Source organism: Rhipicephalus microplus, chromosome 3 (assembly GCF_043290135.1).
Source record: "Rhipicephalus microplus isolate Deutch F79 chromosome 3, USDA_Rmic, whole genome shotgun sequence".
Taxonomy (NCBI): Eukaryota; Metazoa; Arthropoda; class Arachnida; order Ixodida; family Ixodidae; genus Rhipicephalus; species Rhipicephalus microplus.
In genome coordinates, this window is record NC_134702.1 from 126,912,716 (window position 1) to 126,934,305 (window position 21,590).

The window sequence follows — 21,590 nt, forward strand, 5'->3', positions numbered from 1 at the left end:
CATTCCTATCACGCCGTGGAGAAAAAAACTAACAGCCGCAGTTCCTGAGGCAAGAACTGTGCCACCAACGAAATTTTCAAGGCCTTATCTTTCATCTCTTAACGAGATTGCCGTGTTTGTGAACGGTTTCGCCACAACTACTCTTGTCGACACAGGTGCGCCCCGCTATTTGTGTAATCATTAAAGCGTTATGACGCAAACTGAACAAAATGACGGCTCTACTGGTTGACGTATCTTTACGCATAGACAGTTCGCAGCACGTCCAGCGTTCTGCTACATGCACTGCTCGTGTTGTGATTCAATGAGTGCTTTACATTGTTGAATTTGTTGTCCTTCCGCATGCGTCTCAGAAAATCATCCTGGGATGGAACTTACTTTCCGCTAAACATGCAGCTGTCGACTGTGCTCATGCACAACCCATTTTATTTCCATTCAGCACGACATTCATAGATCTCCCTGGCTCACACTAAAAGGGGATCGTTGCCGCTGACGCCGTCATCTCTGCTTTTTCTGTCACCGTGGCGTCTATTTTCTGCAACTACATCCTTGGTTCAACTGCCCTCTTTAATCCCTTGCAAAAATGCGCTAATCGCCGGAACCTTGTCGTCCCGTTTGCTGTCATAACGTTTGCCGATAGTTCCAGTGCCGTGTACGTGTGCAATCCGTTCCCTTGTCTCGCTACCTTATTGCAAGGCGAATGTATTGGGTGTCTTGACGCTTATTATGACATCTTTTCTTTCGATGCCACTTCTGATATGACGCCAATGTCCGTGGATGCTGTCACAGCTGCTGCTACACCCTCACTACCTGACGAAGACGTTCTGTTGCGCAGCGTGGGCACCGGGCTAACGAAAGACCAGCGCAATCAGCTAGTTCAGCTACTTGACCGTTTACACGCCTCCTTCGACCACGGCCAACCTCCCTTGAGACGCACGGCAGTTGTCGCTCAACATATGGACATTGGTCCCGTTGGTCCTCATAATCCGCTTCGTCAGCACCCCTACCATGTCTCGCAGGCTGAGCGTGACGTCATCACTCAACACGTCGAGATGCTGCAACGTGGTGTCATTCAACACACACACAGTCCTTGGGCTTCACCAGTGGTCCTCGAGCAAAAAGAAAGGATGGCTCTATTACGTTTTGCATAGATTATCGGTGACTATACAATATCACACGCAAGGATGTTTATCCCCTGCCACGCGTTGATGACACCTTTGACTGCCTTCAAGGTGCAGAGTTTTTCTCTTCAGCGGATCTGCGCTCTGGATATTGGCAAGTGCCAATGACCGAAGCAAACCATCCAAAAACGGCGTTTGTGACGCCTGTCGGCTTATAAAAATTTATGTAGTGCCCTTCGGTCTTTGCAATGCGCCTGCGACTTTTAAAAGGATGATGGACAGTGTCCTTAGGGGACTTAAATGGCACATATGCCTTTACTCATATTTTCCGTCTGGAACAAGTTCTCCTGTGCCTTACGGCAGCCGGGTTGCAACAGAACTTCAAGAAATGTCATTTTACCACCCACAAACTCGCCATTCTCGGCCACGTCGTCTCAAAAAAAAAGGAATATTGCCAAACTGCTAAACTGCTTACCGTCACCGAGTACACCAAGCCTACTAGCCTAAAAGGGCTTCGTAGTTTTGTAGGCTTGTGCTAGTCTTTTCGGCGTTTTATCCACATTTTTGCCTCTATAATGGCCTCCCGGACTCAGCTTCTTTCAAGTAGCGCGAACCTCTCGGGCTGGAATTCTCATTGTGATGACGCATTCACGACGCTGCGCCGGCTACTAACGTATCCGCCAATTCTCCACCACTTCGATCCTAATGCACCTACTGAAATTCACACGGACGCTAGCGGTGTCAGCCTCGGTGCCATTCTCACTCAACGCAAGGATGGCTGTGACGAGCACGTTGTCGCCTATGCCAGCCGTGCCCTAACGAAGGCAGCGTCCAACTATTACGTCTCGAAAAAGGAGTGATTGGCTATCATTTGGGCTATAGAAATGTTTCGCACTTACCTTTACGGACGCCAGTGTGATGTCACAGATCACCATGTCAACTGCTGTCTGGCATTCACGAAAGACTCTACTGGCCGCCTCGCTCGTTGGGCTTTACGCCTTCAGGAATGTGACATCCGTTCGATTTATCACTAAGGACGCAGACATTCAGACGCCAACGCCCTGTCGCGTTCTCCGCTGCCTCCTGACCTTACCTGCTTACCAACTGCGATCTGCGATTCGTCATCGTTGAGCATCACCGACATGCCATCCGAGCACCGCAAGGATCCCTGAATTAATTTTCTGCTCGACGTCCTCTCTTACAGTTTATCAGAATCGACTTCACGTTCCCTCTATCGTCAAGCAAGACACTTTGCTGTCCATGAAGGCTTGTTGTAGAGCCGCAATTACGTGACGGATAGGAGTAGGCTGCTCCTTGTCATCCCTCATCATTTGAGTTCGGACATCTGCGCTGCCTTTCACGATGACCCCCAGTGTGGTGACGCTGGAGTATTTAAGACTTACTCTCGCCTTCGTCTAAGATAATACTGGCGCGGCATGTATCGGCACGTTCGCCAGTACGTTCGGTCATGCACCACGTGTCAACGACGCAGGACGCCTTCTCACAGCACTGCTGGCCCTTTGCAACCCTTAACGTGCCCAGCGAGACCATTCTACCGCGTCAAAATTGATGGTCCTTTACCCAACTCTCTTCGAGGCAACCGGTGGATTATCGTCGCCGTGGATCATTTGACACGCTACGCTGAAACATCTGCGCTGCCCGCTACCACTGCGAAAGACGTTGCGTCCTTTCTTCTTCACCATCTCATTTTGCGACACGGTGCACCTCGAGAATAACTGAGTGACCATGGATGCGTGTTTCTCTCGAACGCCGCCGACGAGCTGCTCAAGGAATGTGGCATTGTGCAACGGAAAACCTCGGCAAACCAACCTCAAACCAATGGAATGCCAGAACGCATTAATCGTACCCTTGGAGATGTACTCGCCATATGCGCGTCTGAGGACCACACTAATTGGAACCAAGGGCTCTTTCTTGCACGTACGCGTACAACTCTGCGCCAAAAACAAGCACTGGCTTTTCTCCTTTCTTCCTCCTGCACGGACGTGAACCATCATGCTCCATGAACACCATTCTCCCTTACAGACATGTTTCCGAAGCGATGCATATTTCCGAAGCAGCTGCTTATGCCGAAGAGTGTCGTGAACTCGCTCGCTCGTTTACCGCGCAAGACCAATGGCACCAGAAAACTGACCACGATGCCTCTGCGTCTAGTGCCCACTATAACCCAGGAATGTTGGTTTGGCTCTGGGTCCCGTCTACCCATCCCGGTCTTTCCCTGAAGCTTTCGTCGAAATACCATGGCCCCTACCATGTGGTGCAACAAACATCTCCCGTCAACTATTAGGTTGAGCCCATGGATCCACCTTCAGAACAACGCTACCATGGACGTGAAACAGTACACGTATCGCGCCTCAAACCGTGCTATAACCCCTCTCCCCCTTGTCATGTTATTTACTTAGGTCGCAAGGTTGGCTCCTTTCTGAGCGGGGAGTAATTGTACCGCAGCATACTGGTGCCAGCCAGCTCTGTGCCAGCGTGAAAGAAGACGTCGAAGACATTGACGTCCGTATGGCTCGTGCTTGCCGGGTCGCTGCCTGAACCAGCCTGTTCCGGCTAACGCTTCTTGAGTAATAAGAAGTGTTTATACGTAAACTCGCTCGTTGTAATATATATATACATATATATATATATATATATATATATATATATATATATTTATTTATATTTATATATATATATATATATCATCATCATCATCAGCAGCCTGACTACGTCCACTGCAGGACAAAGGCCTCCCCAATGTTCCGCCAGTTAACCCGGTCCTGTGCTTGCTGCTGCCAATTTATACCCGCAAACTTCTTAATCCCGTCTGCCCACCTAACCTTCTGTCTCCCCCTAACCCGCTTCCCTTCTCTGGGAATCCAGTTAGTTACCCTTAATGACCAGCGGTTATCCTGTCTACGTGCTACATGCCCGGCCCATGTCCATTTCCTCTTCTTTATTTCAACTATGATATCCTTAACCCCCGTTTGTCTCCTAATCCACTCTGCTCTCTTCTTGTCTCTTAAGGTTACACCTACCAATTTTCTTTCCATTGCTCGCTGCGTCGTCCTCAATTTAAGCTAAACCCTCTTTGTAAGTCTCCAGGTTTCTGCTCCGTAGCTAAGTACCGGCAAGATACAGCTGTTATATACTTTCCTCTTGAGGGATACTGGCAATCTACCTGTCATAATTTGAGAGTGCTTGCCGAATGTACTCCACCCCATTCTTATTCTTCTCGTTACTTCAATCTCGTGGTTAGGCTCTGCGGTTATTACCTGCCCTAAGTAGACATAGTCTCTTACAACTTCAAATGCACTATCACCTATCTCGAAGCGCTGCTCCTTTCCGCGGTTGTCGTACATTACGTTCGTTTTCTGCAGATTAATTTTAAGCTTTGGAGAGCATGCAAAGAGGCAAAACTGCTGGTGAGGATCAGGTAACATCAGATCTGCTGAAAGATGGAGGACAGATTGTGTTAGAAAAACTAGCCACCCTGTTTACGAGGTGTCTCCTGACGGGAAGGGTACCAGAGTCTTGGAAGAACGCTAACATCATCTTAATACATAGGAAAGGAGATGACAAGGACTTGAAGAATTACAGGCCGATCAGCTTGCTCTCTGTAGTATACAAGCTATTTACAAAGGTAATTGCTAACAGAGTAAAGAAAACATTAGAATTCAATCAACCAAAGGAACAAGCAGGATTTCGAACAGGCTACTCAACAATTGACCACATTCATACTATCAATCAGGTAATAGAGAAATGCTCAGAGTATAACCAACCACTATACATAGCCTTCATAGATTACGAGAAGGAGTTTGATTCAGTAGAAATATCAGCCGTCATGCAGGCACTGCGGAATCAGGGCGTAGATGAAGTATATATAAACATTCTGGAATAATTCTACAGGGGATCAACTGCTACCATAGTGCTTCATAAAGAAAGCAACAGAATACCAATCAAGAAGGGTGTAAGGCAGGGGGACCCAATCTCCCCAATGCTATTTACCGCGTGCTTACAGGAGGTTTTCAGAAGCCTAGAATGGGAACAGTTAGGTATAAGAGTTAATGGAGAATACCTTAGTAACCTGCGCTTCGCCGATGACATTGCATTGCTGAGTAACTCAGGGGGCGAATTGCAACTCATGATTACGGAGTTAGACAAGGATATATATATATATATATATATATATATATATATATATATATATATATATATATACGGTACAAGCTCAAAAAATTCGAAATACCATATTTCTGAAATGTATAGAAAGGTCATGCTCAATACTAAACTATTCAAACCTTTCTCAGAACTCATAGCGTTCAAGTTATTATTGCTCCACTATACATGAATGAGACAAATGTATCTCAAGAAAGCGGCATATATTTCATTCAAAATTATTCACCGAGGCTTCATTCTTTGTCACCCTTTCTGCACATCGTATAGGAGTGTTTGTGTGCGTGTGTGTATGTATGTGTGGGCTTTTTTGGCCCTTGTGTATAAATATAACTGAAAAAAAACTGACGTGGCCTGTGCTACTATATAACGGGCTCAAGCCAACCTAACATAAATGAGGAGGGAAAGTGTGTGCGTGTTTGTACGCGCGTCCGAGCTTATGTGTTTGTGCCACTATCTCGCAAGAGAAATGCATGCTATAGCTGCACCTTGCCGCTATGCAGTGGAAGTCTGGATGCTTACAGAGAGAATTCAACTTAAATTGACGATGGCTCAGCGAGCGACAGAAAGAAAATGTATTGGCGTCGAGTACATATCTTTGCGCCACCTACGTGACGACGTCGCTCAGAGGCTGCCGCACAGTGTTGTCTGCTAGACCACCGCATTTCCTACGCTTTTGCTGTGGACACTGTGAGCACTTTTCTTTGTTTTGAAATTCACAGCTTAAGGAAGCGGTAAGACCTCATACTACGGGCTGTAAACTGTGCAATGAACGAGATTTGGTTCCGCTGAACAGGCGGAAATTTATCGCGACGTTGAGAGAAGCCGTAGGTTTGTAGTCAATATGAATGGTGCAGTGTTGCGCTTCGAGAACGAGCCGCACTGCTTCGTATATTGCCAGAACTTCTCTGTAGTAAGCTGGCGAACTCGTGCGAGCAGCGGTCGTGGTTTTGTTGATGGAACTGGCTATTGAAGGGCTCACCTTCTGAGCTGAGAGTTTCCTTGAAAAAAATGCCAAGGGGTGCCATATTTTGTCCACGCGTTGCATTGAGGTGGCGCCGACGGCGAAGCCAGAGGCGTCCGTGAAGAGTCTCAAGGGAGCGTTTAGGACGGGATGGGAGAGGATCGTGGGGATGTGGAGAGCATTCTTGCATTCCTCAAGAACTTCAACCAAACTTGGTGTCCACGTAACGGGTTGGTTTTCACGTAGACGAGCCAGGACATCATGAAGGAGTGCCTGATAGTCGGCGGCGTGCGGTAAGAAGCGACTATATAAGTTCAGCATGCCGAGGAAACGGTGAAGGTCTCTAGCGGTGGTGGGTTGAGGGTACTTTTGCAAGTCAGAGATACGATCAGGCAGGACTCGAGTTCACTCTGACCAAACTTCGTGGCAGAGAAAATGGACGGTGGAAGCGCCAAGCGTGCTCTTCTGGACGTTGACGAGCAGGCCGGGGTCGTGAAGGCGTTGGAGCTGGTGGGTGTTCCTCGGCATCACGTGAGAAGACCAATATGTCGTCAAGATGAACAAAGCCGAAGTCGAGCCGAAGTCGAAGTGCTGAAAGGTTCGCCCAGCGTTCCCAAAGCCAAAAGTCATGAAGGGAAACTCGAACAAGCGAAACGGGGGAATTATTGCAGTTTTCTTGACGTCGTTCGGACTGACGGGTATGAGCATGTAAGCCTTCACCAAGTCTAGCACGCAGAAGACGTGGCAGCCATAAATGGCAGCCATAAAAGTCCTGTATGTGGTGGACAGGATACCTGTCTGTTATATTGCGTGCGGTGAGGGCGCCGTAGTCCTCACATGGGCGTAAGCCAGTGGTCTTCTTCGGGACAAGGTGAAGTGATGAGGCCCGTGGGCCTTTGGAGCGACGGGCGATGCCTTCTCGGAGCATCGCTTTCAACTCTGTTTCGGCTATGCGCATGTGGTCTGGGGGAGGCGACGGGCACGGCGAAAAACCGGGGGTTTAGAGAGGTCCTGATGTAGTGCACGGTGGTGTGCTGCATATTGCGTGGAACTCTGCTTGGGCGTTTCAAGCCGGGAAACTCGGCGAGGATAGCATAGTACGGCGAGCGATCATCCACACTGAGGACCTTGATGTTTGGCTGTTGGTCGGTTGTTCGCTGGCCTGGTGTGGGGCGTCCCTTTGTCGAGTCGACGAGACAGTCGCTGTGGCAGTCTGGAAGGATGTTGTAGTGAGCCAGGAAGTCTGAGCCGATGATTGGCTCGGCAGCGTTAGCGATGACAAAGTTCCAGTGAAGGTCGTGGAGTGAGTTCTTGAGCTGAATGTTCCAGTGCAGTGAGCCGTACGTGTCGATTGTGGACCGATTTACGACGCTGAGCTCGAAAGATATCGGTGGGTGAGGTCCTAGAAGGTCATATCGCGGGTAGCAACAAATGTCAGTACCGCTGTCGACCAGGTAACGCTGCTTCGCGATCTGGTCGATGACGAAGATGCGACGGCCTCCGGGTTGTCAGCTTCCAACCATCTCTACGAGGTGCCATTGTCGTTTCCCGAATGTCCCATGAAACAAGGTGGTCGACATTGCCGGGCTTTGTCGCTGAAGCGTCGGTGGTAGTAACACAGACCGTTGATGTCAAGTTGCGGCAATGAGGTGGTGTTACGGTCACGACTTGGCGAATAGTGGCGTTGCCGCATCGGTCGACGTTCACCAAGGTGTTGTTGAATGGGGTGAGCCGTCAATCGATGTCGTCGATACGGCGCGCAAGCTCCGCGGTGTTCAGCGGTGCGGCGACAGCCTGGGTGGTGGGCGACAACAGCGGTAAGGAGGCCTCGACGACGCGATCTTCCGCAAGTTCGCCTAGAGGTAGCCTGACCTGTGCCAGCAGAATTCTATGGGCGTGCGGCGGGAGCCGTTGCAGCCACTATAATTGCAGGAAAGAATTCTGTACGTGCATGTTGCCTATGTGCGCACGCATGTAGTGAAGGAGCTGTGAAGGGGTTGCGCTCAGCGAGCTCAGCGGACTGCAAATGTATCTTCTGTTCTTCTGAGAGGGATAAGCGACCAATAAGTGCGGTCTTTAAGTGTTCGTAGTCGTAGAAGGTCCGGTCTAGTTAATGTGCGCCTGGGCGAACTGGGCCTGTACCGGGTCAAACCAGACCTCGGCTGACTCGCCCAAAACGGCGGAAGCTTGACAGCAACACGCCAGAAAGCAGCGTGCGGGGTGGCTTCTGTAGGACTTCTGACGTCCTCAGCGGGGCCGGTGGGCACATCTTTCTTTGTGGAAGCGTTGCGAGCTTGCTGCTGTTGCTTGGTTAGTTGTTCTTGTTGGAGTTGTTGCACCTTACGGCGGAGAGCGGTGAGGTATTCTGAGTCGGCCATAGTGGTGTGGTTAGGTCGATTTCTAGGTCACCAAATGTAAAATGTGGAGTCGGTGGAGGACGGAACGCAACATAAAATGAACCGATGTTAATTAACGTAATAGCAACAGCAGGGCACGCATACCGATGCTGCACTTCAGATGGTTTGAGAAACAGAACATGAAACGAAGCTTGGTAACTTGGGTTATATAGCCAGTAGTGGTGACGTAAGCCTCCGGTGAAACTGCGTGGCAGAGTCTTTTATCGGAAGCGTGTAGCAGCGATTAGCTGTGTGGTGCCGGGCTAAACAGTGACGAGGTGGAGGCTGCGTAGGTTTGTGTGCCGTGGTCACCACAGCATCAAGGTGATAAATAGCTGTAAATTCAGGCATTTAAAGCCGAAAGAAAGACACTTTATTCGCTCATGGGCAGTGAAAACAGAATGCACAGAGATTATCTCAGTTTACGATCGAAGTTTGTATACTTTTGAGTACATCTCATATGGAAAGATTAGGATGAGATATTGTTACGGGAAGGAGACTGACTCAGAGGGGTAGTCACCGATGTATTTACAGCCTGTTAGGCGAGCAGCGCCAGCCATACAGATTAGCTCGTGCCAGTCTATCTGCTTTGTCTTCTTCAGCTCAATGCACTGGCACGTAGCAAGACCCCCGGTGGCGGAGGCACCGTCCCGGTGCTTTAAAGGTCGTTATCTGACGCATTATTGTAGGGCTTGATCCGCGAGACGTGTACGACATCACTGGGCTGCATAGTAGATGATGATGGACAGATGCGGCTGATCTCGAAGGTGACAGGTGTTACTTGACGCAATATACGGTAGGGTCCCATGTAATGAGACAGAATTTTTTCGGATAGGCCCAGCCGACGATGAGGGGACCAGAGTAAAACGAGGGTACTAGAAGCGAAATGTACGTCTCTATGTTCCGCATCGTACCGACGGCATTGGTTGGTTTGCGACGCCATCAGCCGAGCGCGAGCGAACTGACGGGCATGATCGGCTCGCGCAATCGCGTCGCGGGCATACTCGCTTGTGGACGAGGTGTGAGCTGAGATGACTGTGTCCAGTGGCAAAGTCGGCTCTCTTACGTACAATAAGTAGAATGGCGAAAATCCCGCTGTGTCGTGACGGGATGAATTATACGCCAAAGTTGCGTAGGGTAAGGCAAGGTCCCAGTCTCGGTGGTCGGGCGACACGTACATAGCGAGCATGATTGTTAAAGTGCGGGTAAATTGTTCCGTGAGGCTGTTTGTTTGAGGGTGGTAAGCGGTTGTCAGTGTGTGTTGCGTGGAACAAGAACGCAGAATATCGGCGATGACTTGGGATAGAAATGTACGGCCATGGTCTGTGAGAAGCTGTCTCAGAGCGCCGTGAATCAATATAACGTCCCGTAACAAGAAGTCAGCGACGTCGGTTGCACAGCTGGTCGGTAGAGCTGGCGTAATAGCGTAGCGTGTAGCGTAGTCTGTAATAACGGCTATCCATTTGTTTCCCAATGTTGATGTGGGAAAAGGACCAAGCAGGTCTAACCCAACACGGTAAAATGGTTCCGCGGGTATGTCAATTGGTTGAAGATGGCCAGCGGGTAGCAGCGACGGTGTTTTACGACATTGGCATAGGTCACACGCGGCAACGTATCGGCGTACCGAACGAGCAAGGCCTGACCAGAAAAAACGGCGCCGGACGCGCTCGTACGTGCGGGATACGCCAAGGTGTCCAGCCGTGGGAGCGTCGTGAAGTTCGGTGAGAACACAGCGGCGCAAATGCTTAGGCACAACAATGAGAAGGTCGGGCCCGTCTAGTCAGAAATTGCGACAGTATAGCACACCCTTTTGAATGACAAAGTAGTGGACGGAAGCATCATTTGTGGAGGATTCTATACGGCTGATGATGTCAAGCAGCTCTGGATCACGCTTCTGTTCTTCCCCACTATTAAGGAAGTCGGACACTGACAAGATAGAGTTCTCCGTGGGCTTGTCAGTGTACTCAGGATCGTCGACAGGGTACCGGGAGAGGCAATTGGCATCACGGTGTAGGCGGCCAGATTTGTAGACCACCGAATAGGAAAACTCTTGCAGGTGCAAAGCCCAGCGACCAAGGTGGCCTGATGGATCTTTCAGAGAGTTGAGCCAGCAGAGTGCGTGGTGGTCGGTAACTACCGAAAATGGGCGTCCGTATAGATAAGGTCGAAATTTCGCCACCGCCCGTACAAGGACCAAGCACTCACGCTCTGTTATCGAATAGTTACGTTCAGGGACGGATAGGAGGCGGCTGGCATATGCAATAACGCAATCATGGCCATGTTGTTTCTGAGCCAGCACATCCCCAATGCCATGCCCACTTGCATCTGTATGGATTTCCGTAGGGGCAGCAGGGTTGAAGTGTGCCAGAATCGGAGGGGTAGTGAGAAGAGCGACGAGAGTCGAGAACGCAGAAGCCTCTTCGGAGCCCCATAAAAACGAGACTTCTTTCTTGAGGAGCTGCGTAAGCGGCCTCGCTGTGTGCGCAAAATTTTTCACGAAGCGTTGGAAGTAGGAGCATAGTCCGATAAAGCTGCGTACATCCTTCGCAGATTGTGGTACAGGAAAGATTTTGACGGCGCTGATATTTGCCGGGTCTTGTTGTACACCGTTGGCGTCTACTAAATGGCCAAGCGCTGTGATTTGATGGCGTCCAAAGTGACATTTGGACGAGTTGAGCTCCAGGCCAGCGCGACGAAAGATTCCCAGGATGGCTGAGAGGCGCTCTATGTGAGTTTCAAATGTTGGTGAAAAGACGACGACGTCATCCAAGTAGCACAAACAGGTGGACCATTTGAATCTTCTGAGCAGGGAGTCCATCATTCGTTCGAAGGTGGCTGGTGCGTTACAAAGGCCGAAGGGCATGCCCTTGAACTGATATAGGCCATCGGGGGTGATGAATGCCGTCTTTTCACGGTCCATTTCATCTACCTCTATCTGCCAGTAGCCGGAACGAAGGTCTCTGGAAGAAAAATAGTGGGACCCATAGAGGCAATCAAGCGCATCATCTGTTCGTGGCAGAGGGTAGACGTCTTTTTTGGTAATTTTGTTTAGGTGTCGATAATCCACACAGAAACGCCATGCACCGTCTTTCTTGCGAACTAGCACTACAGGAGAAGCCCAAGGACTGCAGGATGGCTCAATGATGTCCTTGGCGAGCATATTGTCGACCTCACTTTGGATGATGTGACGCTCGGCCACCGACATCCAATATGGACGCCTATGAATAGGATGCTCATTACCAGTGTTTATGCGGTGGCTCATACCGGTAGCTTTCCCCAACGGATGGCCACTGATGTCAAAAACGTCGATGTAGGACAGCAGAACCCGGTGGAGCTCATCAGTCTGGTGCGTCGTTAAGTTGGAAGCGATCTTCGAATTAATAGCGCTGTCGGAGCGAGTGGTAGATTGATGTTGAGCGTGGGGGTCAGAAGGGGCGGCTATCGCGAAAGCATCTACCGCATTGTCTTCTAAGGTGCAGAGCAACGCGAAAGAGATCCCTTGTGGCAAAACTTGAGGTGTCAAGCTGAAATTGACATCTGGGAGGCACGTAGGATTTCCTTCGACGGACAGAATGGTGTGTGGTAATGTGTTGCCACGGCTTATGAGGACATCAGTGATAGGGGTCAGAACATAGTCACCATGGGGAACTGGTTGTATTGAGACGAGCTCTATGTAGGTCAGTGTCTGTGAAGGGAGGCGCGCGTGTCCCGTTGTGCAGAGGCGACTCGGCCGTTTTGTAAGAGGTTCTGTTGCGGGCAAGTGTAGATAGAGCGTACTGGTCGAACATTCTATGAGGGCAGAATGCGCGGACAGCAAGTTGAGGCCTAAGATTACGTCGTGGGGGCATTTATCAAGGACGGCGAAGAGAACAACTGTGTCTCGATCCGCAATGCTCACACGAGCGGAGCACATTCCAACGATAGATGCTATACCACCATTCGCAACACGGACGAACTGAGTGGTTGCAGGTGTGAGAATCGTCTTGAGCTTGCGGTGAAAATTACTCGTCATCATGGAAATTTGGGCGCTGGTGTCGACAAGAGCAGTGACATCTACGCCGTCTACTTGTACATCTATGAGGTTCCGTTTTGTCGGCATCGTCAAAAGAGAATTTTCAGTCAGTCCGAGCGATGCAGCGCCACCTCCGGGGGCTGCAACGCTTAGTTTTCCTTCGGGGAACCTCGTGGGAAGGCGGGGGAATATGGTCGGCGGGGCTGCGTAGCACGAGACTGGCGATGTTGGGGGGGGGGGGGGGAGAGCGGGAGTAGCGGTGTTCAGAAGCAGGTTCCTGGGCAAAATGGTCGCGGCTGGTCTCATGGCGATAGGCAGGACGTGCATAGAAGGGACGAGAGGACGGTTGTGCAGGAGGACCCCAGCGACTTCTGCAATGGCGAGAAATGTGCCCGATTCTGTGACGCGAGAAGCATATCGGCTTGTCATCGTGTGTTCGCCATGCGGACGGATTACAGAACGTTGAGGGAGAGCCGGTCGGGAAGGAACGTGCAGGCGTGTATCGGGCTGGTAGTCGGTGTGGGGAGGCGGTGAGATAGAGTGAATTCCCAAGCTGGCGATTTCCTCCTGGACGACTGCTTGAATGAGAGGCAACGTAATTGGCGGAGAGGGGTCAGGGGACGTTGGTCCCACCTTAGCTGGAGCAGCCGCTTCAAGCTCCCGCCTGACGACTCGCGTCAAGTTGTCACAGTTGTCTGGTGGATGATATGTGTCGAGACACAAGGACGTCGCAGTGGTGTTCGGAAGGCGCTGTAACTGATGGGAGATGCGTCTGCTTTTAGCTTGTTGGAACCGGCGGCATTCTTGAATGATCGCATCAACAGATGACACATTGTTGAATACCAACAAGTTGAACGCATTGTCGGCGATACCCTTTAGGATATGCGCAACTTTTTCAGGTTCCGACATATTTTCGTCAGCTTGGCGGCATAGTGAAAGGACAGCCTGAATATAACCGATGTAGGGCTCCGTGAAAGATTGTGCATGAGTCAACAACTCATTTTTCACAGCTTCACGACGACCAGAGATGTTGCCAAAAAGCTCAGGGATCTTTGCCTTGAAGCTGTCCCAGCTTGTTATTTCGTGCTCGTGGTTATCAAACTTAACACGAGGGGTTCCGTCGAGATAAAAGATGACGTTTGCGAGCATAAGAGTGGGATCCCACTTGTAAGTGGCGCTTACGCGTTCGTAGAGGCGTAGCCACTGGTCGACGTCGGAACCCTCGCTGCCCAAGAACACGCCGGGGTCTTTGAGCGCGGGAAGCGTCACGAAAGTTGTTGCGGGTGCTTGGTTGACAGGTCGGGCAGAAGGGGGAGCGACTGGAGAGGATGTAGCCGAGTCTTGAGTGGTCATGTTGTAAGCCGCGAGGGAGCGTCCGCTTCGGAGTTCCGTGGCGAGGACGGGGATCACACAACTTCACCAAATATGTTACGGGAAGGAGACTGACTCAGAGGGATAGTCATCGATGTATTTACAGCCGGTTAGACGAGCAGCGCCAGCCACACAGATTAGCTCGTGCCAGTCTATCTGCTTTGTCTTCTTCAGCTCCATGCACTGGCACGTAGCAATATGATTCCAATATTTGCATGGTGCATTAGCATTACTATTGCATATAGCCTCTTCATGTGCACGATTAGCTGTATTTCTAATTCCTAACAACCTGGCTTTTGCTTTCCAAAAATGCTATCAAAACAGATACTTCTATGTAATATATGAGCAGAACATCGGCATATACGACATTCAGGAAAGCAAAAAGTGCGCGATTCAGCCGAATGTCTTCGAAATGCTACACGTTTGAGCTAACCTGAAATTTGCGGCTACAATGTACCAGAATAAGGGGAGTGCCCAGACCAAGCTCCGAAAATAAAGCCCAAACAGGGTCGATCCGCTTGTGGCACTGCAATTGGCAGTCTGCATTGTGTCATCGTTTTAAGAGCCGTGCGCCGCTTCACCGAAGTGGTCTAGGGGTAGAATGCTTGCTTCCAACTCAAAATACCCAGGCTCTAATCGCAGCTGTGGACAACAGATTTTCTTTTTTCAAATTTTACTTCCACAGCTGTATTGTTTAGCTTTTTTTTAAATTCTGGCTTCAGTTGCCACATATTGCTACAAAACTCACGTGAAATATGAAATAAAGAATGAAAAACATGACAATAAGCACCTTTATTTGCAGCGTCACCACACGGAATTCAACAAAAACTTCAAAGCATGGCTTCCGAAATTTCGACGAATAAGAGAGACATTGTGCTTTTACTTGCCTGCTATGAAAGCACATCGTCATCTTTCGAGCGACGTTTTGTAGCAATATGCCGCAATTGAACCCAGATTAGAAAAAAACACCAACCAGTACACCTGTGCAAGTAAAATTAAGAAAAAGAAAATCTATCGTCTACAGCTGTGATTCAAACCTGGGTCTTTTGAGTATGAAGCGAGCATTCTCCCCCTCGACTACTAAAACGACGGTGCATTGCAGACTACCAATCACAGCGCACATGCAAATTGACTCTGTTTGGGCTTCACTTTTAATGCTTTACTTTAACTCCCTTGTTCTAGTACACTCTACTACAGCGAAACAGCATTTAACAATATTCACTTTACCATGATTTGGTTCACTGGTACTGCAGGATCCCTTGAAATCTAGGAAGGACCGTGTATCGCACTGCTGGCTCTGCTATAGGTGTCCGTTGGTCGTGATGATGATGACTCCCCCAAAAATGGCACAACCCTTTACGAGGCATCGTCCACCAACAATGCAGCAGTTGATTTTGACAAATGAATTAAGAAATATAGAAGAAAATTTACGATAAGCTACGCCTTTAGGAGTTGAACGCGATAGCGATATCTTGTCCTAGTGCGTACTTTGAAAACTTGGTGAACAAATTATTTTCTAACTTGCTATGCACCGACTACGTGACCTTTAGGGAATAGGCACAGTAACGTGTCCGGTTTTGTAGTGGGCGCCTGTCTTTAAGCGATTCTAATAATAACATTTCCTCTGTACGCTTTCACCCCGTATTATTACTGCTATAATTCATGTTTTACGGTAAAACATGTGCAGGATTGGATTTTCGTTTTTGGATCTTGTTTTTGTTTACCTTCGCTTGTAGCTCATACAACTTTGGGGGATTAGCCGATAACTGGGGGGCCTCTTCGCATAATATTCAGTTTTAAATAAAAGAATTTACAAAATGCAAACTTTGCACATTGCAGAACAAAATTTTGATGGTTTCTGAAGTATACTTACTATAATGTTTGCCGAAATTTCTCTGAAACGAGCTACTTAACCCTATCGCGTTAAACACAGAAAGGTATGCGAAAAAGATATTCCATAATAAAGCGAAAGTACTTCTGATAGTTTTAGTGTCTTTTAGTAAATGCTGCTCCATGTAAGGTAAAACTTGATTATAAATAAATAATAGAGATAATATATGAAATACATAAAATATATCTCAGATATTGCAAAACTTCATCTGATGATGCTCCTATATGGCTCAACTGCGCACTCTGTTTGAACGACAGGCTTTAGATCAGTGCTTAATATTTCCTAATTCAAACTATTAGCTAGTGATAAAGAAGCTCTATTGCCAGAACATAAATGAGGAAAAACTGGAAAGCGTAAAAGTGCGAACCGCGTTCGAGTGATCAAAAACTGAAATAGATTCGACACATTTTAAGCAAAAAGAAAGTCCGTCCAAGCAAATCACCCATGTCTTGGGTATATTAACATCTGTTGGGTATATTAAGAAAGCTAGACGTATTTCACACGCAGAACTAGTACAAAATTTTGAGGGATAACGATTCATGTATTAGGATCTTTATTATATATAGATCATAGATATGTGGGGTTTAATGTCCCAAAACCACCATATAATTATGAGGGACGCCGTAGTGCAGGGCTACGGATTTTTCGACCACCTTGGGTTCTTTAACGCGCTTCGAAATCTGAGCACATTTTTTGATAGACGGATAGTGAAAATTTCGTTTCATTTGGTTTAAAAAGTTTTCTAGACTTCCCTGCAATATAAACCGAGGAGTAGGCAGCTCTCATATACAATATTAAGGTATAGTACTGTTCATACAGTGTGGTAAAGTCGGGTAAGTAATGAATTGTGGCATCAACCATTATACGACTGCCGAGTGGTTACTATGTCCCAGATATTACTGGATCTGGCCTCAGTACTCTACTCTGAGTCATTAGTGACACTACATTACAATTTGTTAATCTATCATATGCCATGGCTTCTACCAATGATGTCAATTTACCTTATTTTGTAAGAGCCAATTGTATTTTTCTAGGGCAACCTCAAATATTATCACCACATCTAACCATCGGCCGTCTCTAGCTTCATTTGCTACATTGCCTCAACTGACCTGTTAAATCTACAAACTTATAAACACAGTACATGCTCCAGTTACGAAATGCGAAGTTCTCCGTTCAATTACAATAAAGCAGCATCGCTTGCCTATTCATTTATCGTTCTCGCTTTCTGTCTGGCCACTCCCCGTCTAAGACGCGACAGAATCATAACCATCATTCGAAATGTTTTTGCAACGTGCTATCAAGAAATTCGGCCAAAAAGACTCCGCAGAATAGCCGAGTTTGAAGCGAGGCAGCAGAATGCTTGAGCTGTTCTTAAAAATAACCACTCTAACAGCAGCTTTAGTGTGTATGTTGTACCTTTCCTTTGTAATACGTTGTTTTGGCTGGAAGGGCATTTATTGGGTCGCGTTTTGCACGTCACGCACGTAGATTTTGGTGCTCAAAATAAAACTTCACTCTTAATTTTCTGCCCTAATAATGAACTGACTGCACTGAATCCTATGGCATCAAGTTTCTCAGAGTTCAGTTTCACAATCTAAACCAAGCCATTTTTCCTCTGTAGTGTCCGTTTAAGAGGTGACGTCTTCTCTAAAACTGTGTATGGGCCTAGGAACCGATGCTGGTGTTTGCCACACAAATGAGCAGAGCGAATGGGTGTCAACAGCAAATTTGGCACCTGGTCTGCATATTACAGCACAATAAGGTGTTCCGGGCACCGTAATTCTTTACGGCAATCAAAATTCATTAGTACCATTTCAGTAATAAAATTGAAATTTATTTACCTGGAACAATTATAACACGATGTCTTATTATTATATGCATGATTACGGGCACAAAAGTGCACTGTGAAACGGTGGCCATTATTAACAAAATTAGCACCTGTTCGCACAAAGTCTGGGACACTACAGAGTTGGTGGGTGGCTATCTGGTGCCGACTTTGACCTTTGCCCTTTCACCTGTCTCATTTTCATCCATTGCTTTCCTGTACTGCAAAAAGGGTTCGCTTGCTCTTTTTTCATTGTGCGTCTTTTCGACAATTTCACTCTGTCAATTTTTTTTCACCATTTTTTATCTCTTTTTGCCTGTATTCCCTTTACCGCTATTTTTACGAGTCATTCTCTTCCCTTTCAGGCTTTCTGTAGTTGCTTTTACGCGTTACATCTTTTCTACTCAATCTCTTCTTTCTATCTGTCTCTCTCTCCTATTATTTCCAGCTCTTATCGGTGACACAAGAAAACATCTACCACGAAAGCTCTACTGGAAAATATTTAGAGTGCGTATGTGCCACAGAGATCAGGAAAATTCTACTAGTCTTCGCCGTTGTGGAGCAAAATAACAAGAAAACAAATGGGTGATAAACACCAAGGCATGTCCCAGCTTCTTTTTTTAACTTTCTGTACCGAGTACATGGCCGCTCATGGAGCGCATGCCTGTTCATGGTGATGATACTCGGCAATCGAAGACCACCGAAAACACCACGTGTCCACAGTTCTTCTGTAGAGAGATTGTGTTTCTAGTCACGCTAACACTTCTCAATTGTCTCCACAGATTTGCTGTAGATGCATGTTTTCCTTTGTGCTGCTACGAGGTATCACAACGTCTTTAAGTTCCATGAAAAGACGATTTCATTATTCTTTCTTCATGTACATGACTTACTTGAAACGTTTGTTACGTTACCTTGGTACTTTGCCTTTCTTTACTGTGATGTAATTGTTTTCTGAGACATTTACGATGGAGAACTGTTTCAAATTTGTTTTAACCCGTCATTAATTTTGATATTCGACACAATCAAAATAACTTTTCCGTCATTACGAGATAAGTGCAAATCGAAATTGAAAAGCATTCTAATGTTTACAGAAACAGACACAAATATTGTAGATGTGGAATGACGTGCTAGCGCACTTAGTAGATAGAATAATGTTTTTATTGTACAGATGTTGAAAGTTCGGTCCTAACCAAAAACAACTTCTTTATCCGTTACTTTTATACCCATGTATTCATGTCAAATTTCGGCGATTCAAAAAGGTAATTGTGTTTTCATATGTTTTCTTTCGCTTCATTACCGATTAGGTTTGTAGGCTACTGCTTAAAATGAAAGATATAATCCGATAAACTTTTGCATGGCAAGCTGAATGTTTACATTTGATGAACGTTATTGGTCAATCCCCGTCTAAAAAACGAATTTCAGGTGATTATCTTCAATTGCTGAATTCGTGCTGAAATGCAAAATATATTTGGCTGCGTTATTTTTATTGGTAATATTTAAGCATATGATGTGAACTTCAACAACGCTCTGGGTCAAAACACCAGAGTAAAATCAGACAGGATGATTGATTGATATGTAGCGTTTAACGTCCCAAAACTACCATATGATTATGAGAGACGCTGTAGTGGAGGGCTGCAGAAATTTTGATTACCTGGGGTTCTTTAACGTGCACCCAAATTTGAGCACACGGGCCTACAACACTTCCACTGCGGGACCGAATCCATACTTCCAGCCGGGATTGGGTCCCGCAACCTGCGGGTCAGTAGCCGATTACCTTAGCCACTAAACCACCGCGGCGGGGCAGACAGGATGAACACATCATTCGTTCTTTCTACTTCTACTGAAGTGTCTCGACAAAAGCATTATTCAAGTTGTCATATTATGCCATGGAAATTAGCCCCTACAACACAAGCTCCATTAAAATACAGTACATGGATCACAATCAATCACTATTTGGCGCAACAACGTGGTAAAGGTGTTTAATTATACGTAAGTAAATGACTAAGACCACGATGATACTTTAAGAAACTGTGTACCCTAGTGGAAATGTGATAAATAGAACGAGATGACTTTAATACGGAATGAAATTGTCAAGATGAAATATCCCATACGAATGATTTTTTAAGATATTTATGTTTAATGATAACTGGGCGGCTGAAGGAGACTTTATTCGAAAATTTTTGCTTGAAATTTCATGACAAATAATTAGGCAACTAATAACAACTGCTAGTATACTTCAAACAACGTCAGCGTACGTTGAATTTCTATCTTTAGAAATTTTATTTTGGTCATGCCAATATTTCAAATATCTGGTTTTTTCGGCAACTTCCACAAGGTGTGATTTCTATAAGCGAGAGAATCACTTGGATGTAACGATGTAAGAAATGAAACTAGTTCTCAGAATACTTGTTTAATGTTCCCAAAATTTGTGGACACTTCTCCTGCAGACGTCAGTGCAGGATGTTTCTTAGAGACGCGGAAACAGTCCTCGTGTCCTCTCGCGTGTTGCTGTAGTGTTTCTAATCAATGCAAAATTGAAGACAAGTTGTGCTCATATTCTTACGATTGTTTATTAACTTCTCCAAACAATTTTCGCGTGTTGCGGAACATACATACATAAGCATCGAACTATAGGCAAATTACCTTCATTTTACGCCCAGAATCCGCATCTTTCTGCGGGATTCATGAGGTCTCCTGCAGAGCACTCAAAGGCCTTTGAGAATTCCGGCATGTTCATCAAAGGAACGATGCACCGGGACCGGTCTGGAGCGTATCGTCCCGATCCAAATTGAACCTCTCTGCACCACTTCACACAATGAGAAATAAAGTACAGACGTTCTGCTGTGATGTTCGTGCCGCTCAAAATACGCGTCCGCTGGCTCCCCGGCAATGAAGAGAAGCCGTCGTACGCTATTTTCACGCCAACGAGGTCGGCCAGGTTTTCAGAGTCGTAGAAGTTGCTCAACTCCTGACGAGCCTTCTGTCGTTCCTGCGCATTGTGACCACAGCACAAATCACCTGTCTCGTAAGTGAACGCCACAGGTAGAGTGAGCTAAACCAAATACGCTTAATTTCGTTAGCTGGTGCAACGGCGCAGCACGATCATTTTTATGGTGCGCTACATTGCCATAAACACAGCTCCCTGGTTACCTAGAATATAACTAACTGCAACAAAATTACTGAAGAAAGGGCAAAAACCGTCTGCACACTGTAAGAAGTACAGTTTTCTTAATCGAAGTCTTGTGACTGAAGTGATGTCCTGGTCATCGTTGTGTTACGTAGATTTGTTAAAGTTCACGCCGTTTTCATGAAGTCAAGCTAACACGTGTATCTATAATTTTCCGCGAGTACAACAAAATGAAGGGACTCAATTAAAAAGGAGCTTGGTAAGCTGCTCAATAATTGTTATAGTGTGTAAGCACAGCACGGTAAAAAAAAACAGGAAGGTGAAAAGAACAACACCTGTTTTTATTATTTAGTTTTCTTTTTTCATGCGTGCCGCAATGCTTCGCTCACTAGTTATGAAGGAAACGTCCCCTAGAGATTCATACATGCTGCTACTTGATCCAAACCAGAAGCGTTCGCCAGCAAACGAGCAGAACACGTGGGAAAATTTCAGCAGTTATATCAATGCTGTCAACAGGCGCAGGTGTGCAAACGGTTTCCTTAACTAAAAAAAGAAATTCTAAAAGCCATTCAATAGAATTGACGATAATGGTCTTGAAATAATGTTAGTGAAGAAACCCGACAACAGTTGCGGATGCTATCTAGCTTGTGCCCGTTTTATGAGCAGTTACGCAAGTATTTAGCTCTAAGGAGACAAGCCTCCACCCC

The 21,590-nt window shown here is 46.8% G+C and overlaps 1 protein-coding gene across 2 annotated transcripts in view; it reads right to left on the reverse strand.

Annotated features, from left to right (window-relative positions):
• Positions 1-15,353, reverse strand: part of LOC142803339 (uncharacterized) — a 61,532-nt gene extending 46,179 nt beyond the window's left edge. For both annotated transcript variants that reach the window (XM_075888455.1, XM_075888454.1), the window contains exon 1: positions 15,268-15,353. In XM_075888455.1, the coding sequence (XP_075744570.1) occupies positions 15,268-15,270 (3 nt within the window). In that variant the 5' untranslated portion in view covers positions 15,271-15,353. The remainder of the gene's footprint in view (positions 1-15,267) is intronic.
• Between the last annotated feature and the right edge of the window lie 6,237 nt (positions 15,354-21,590).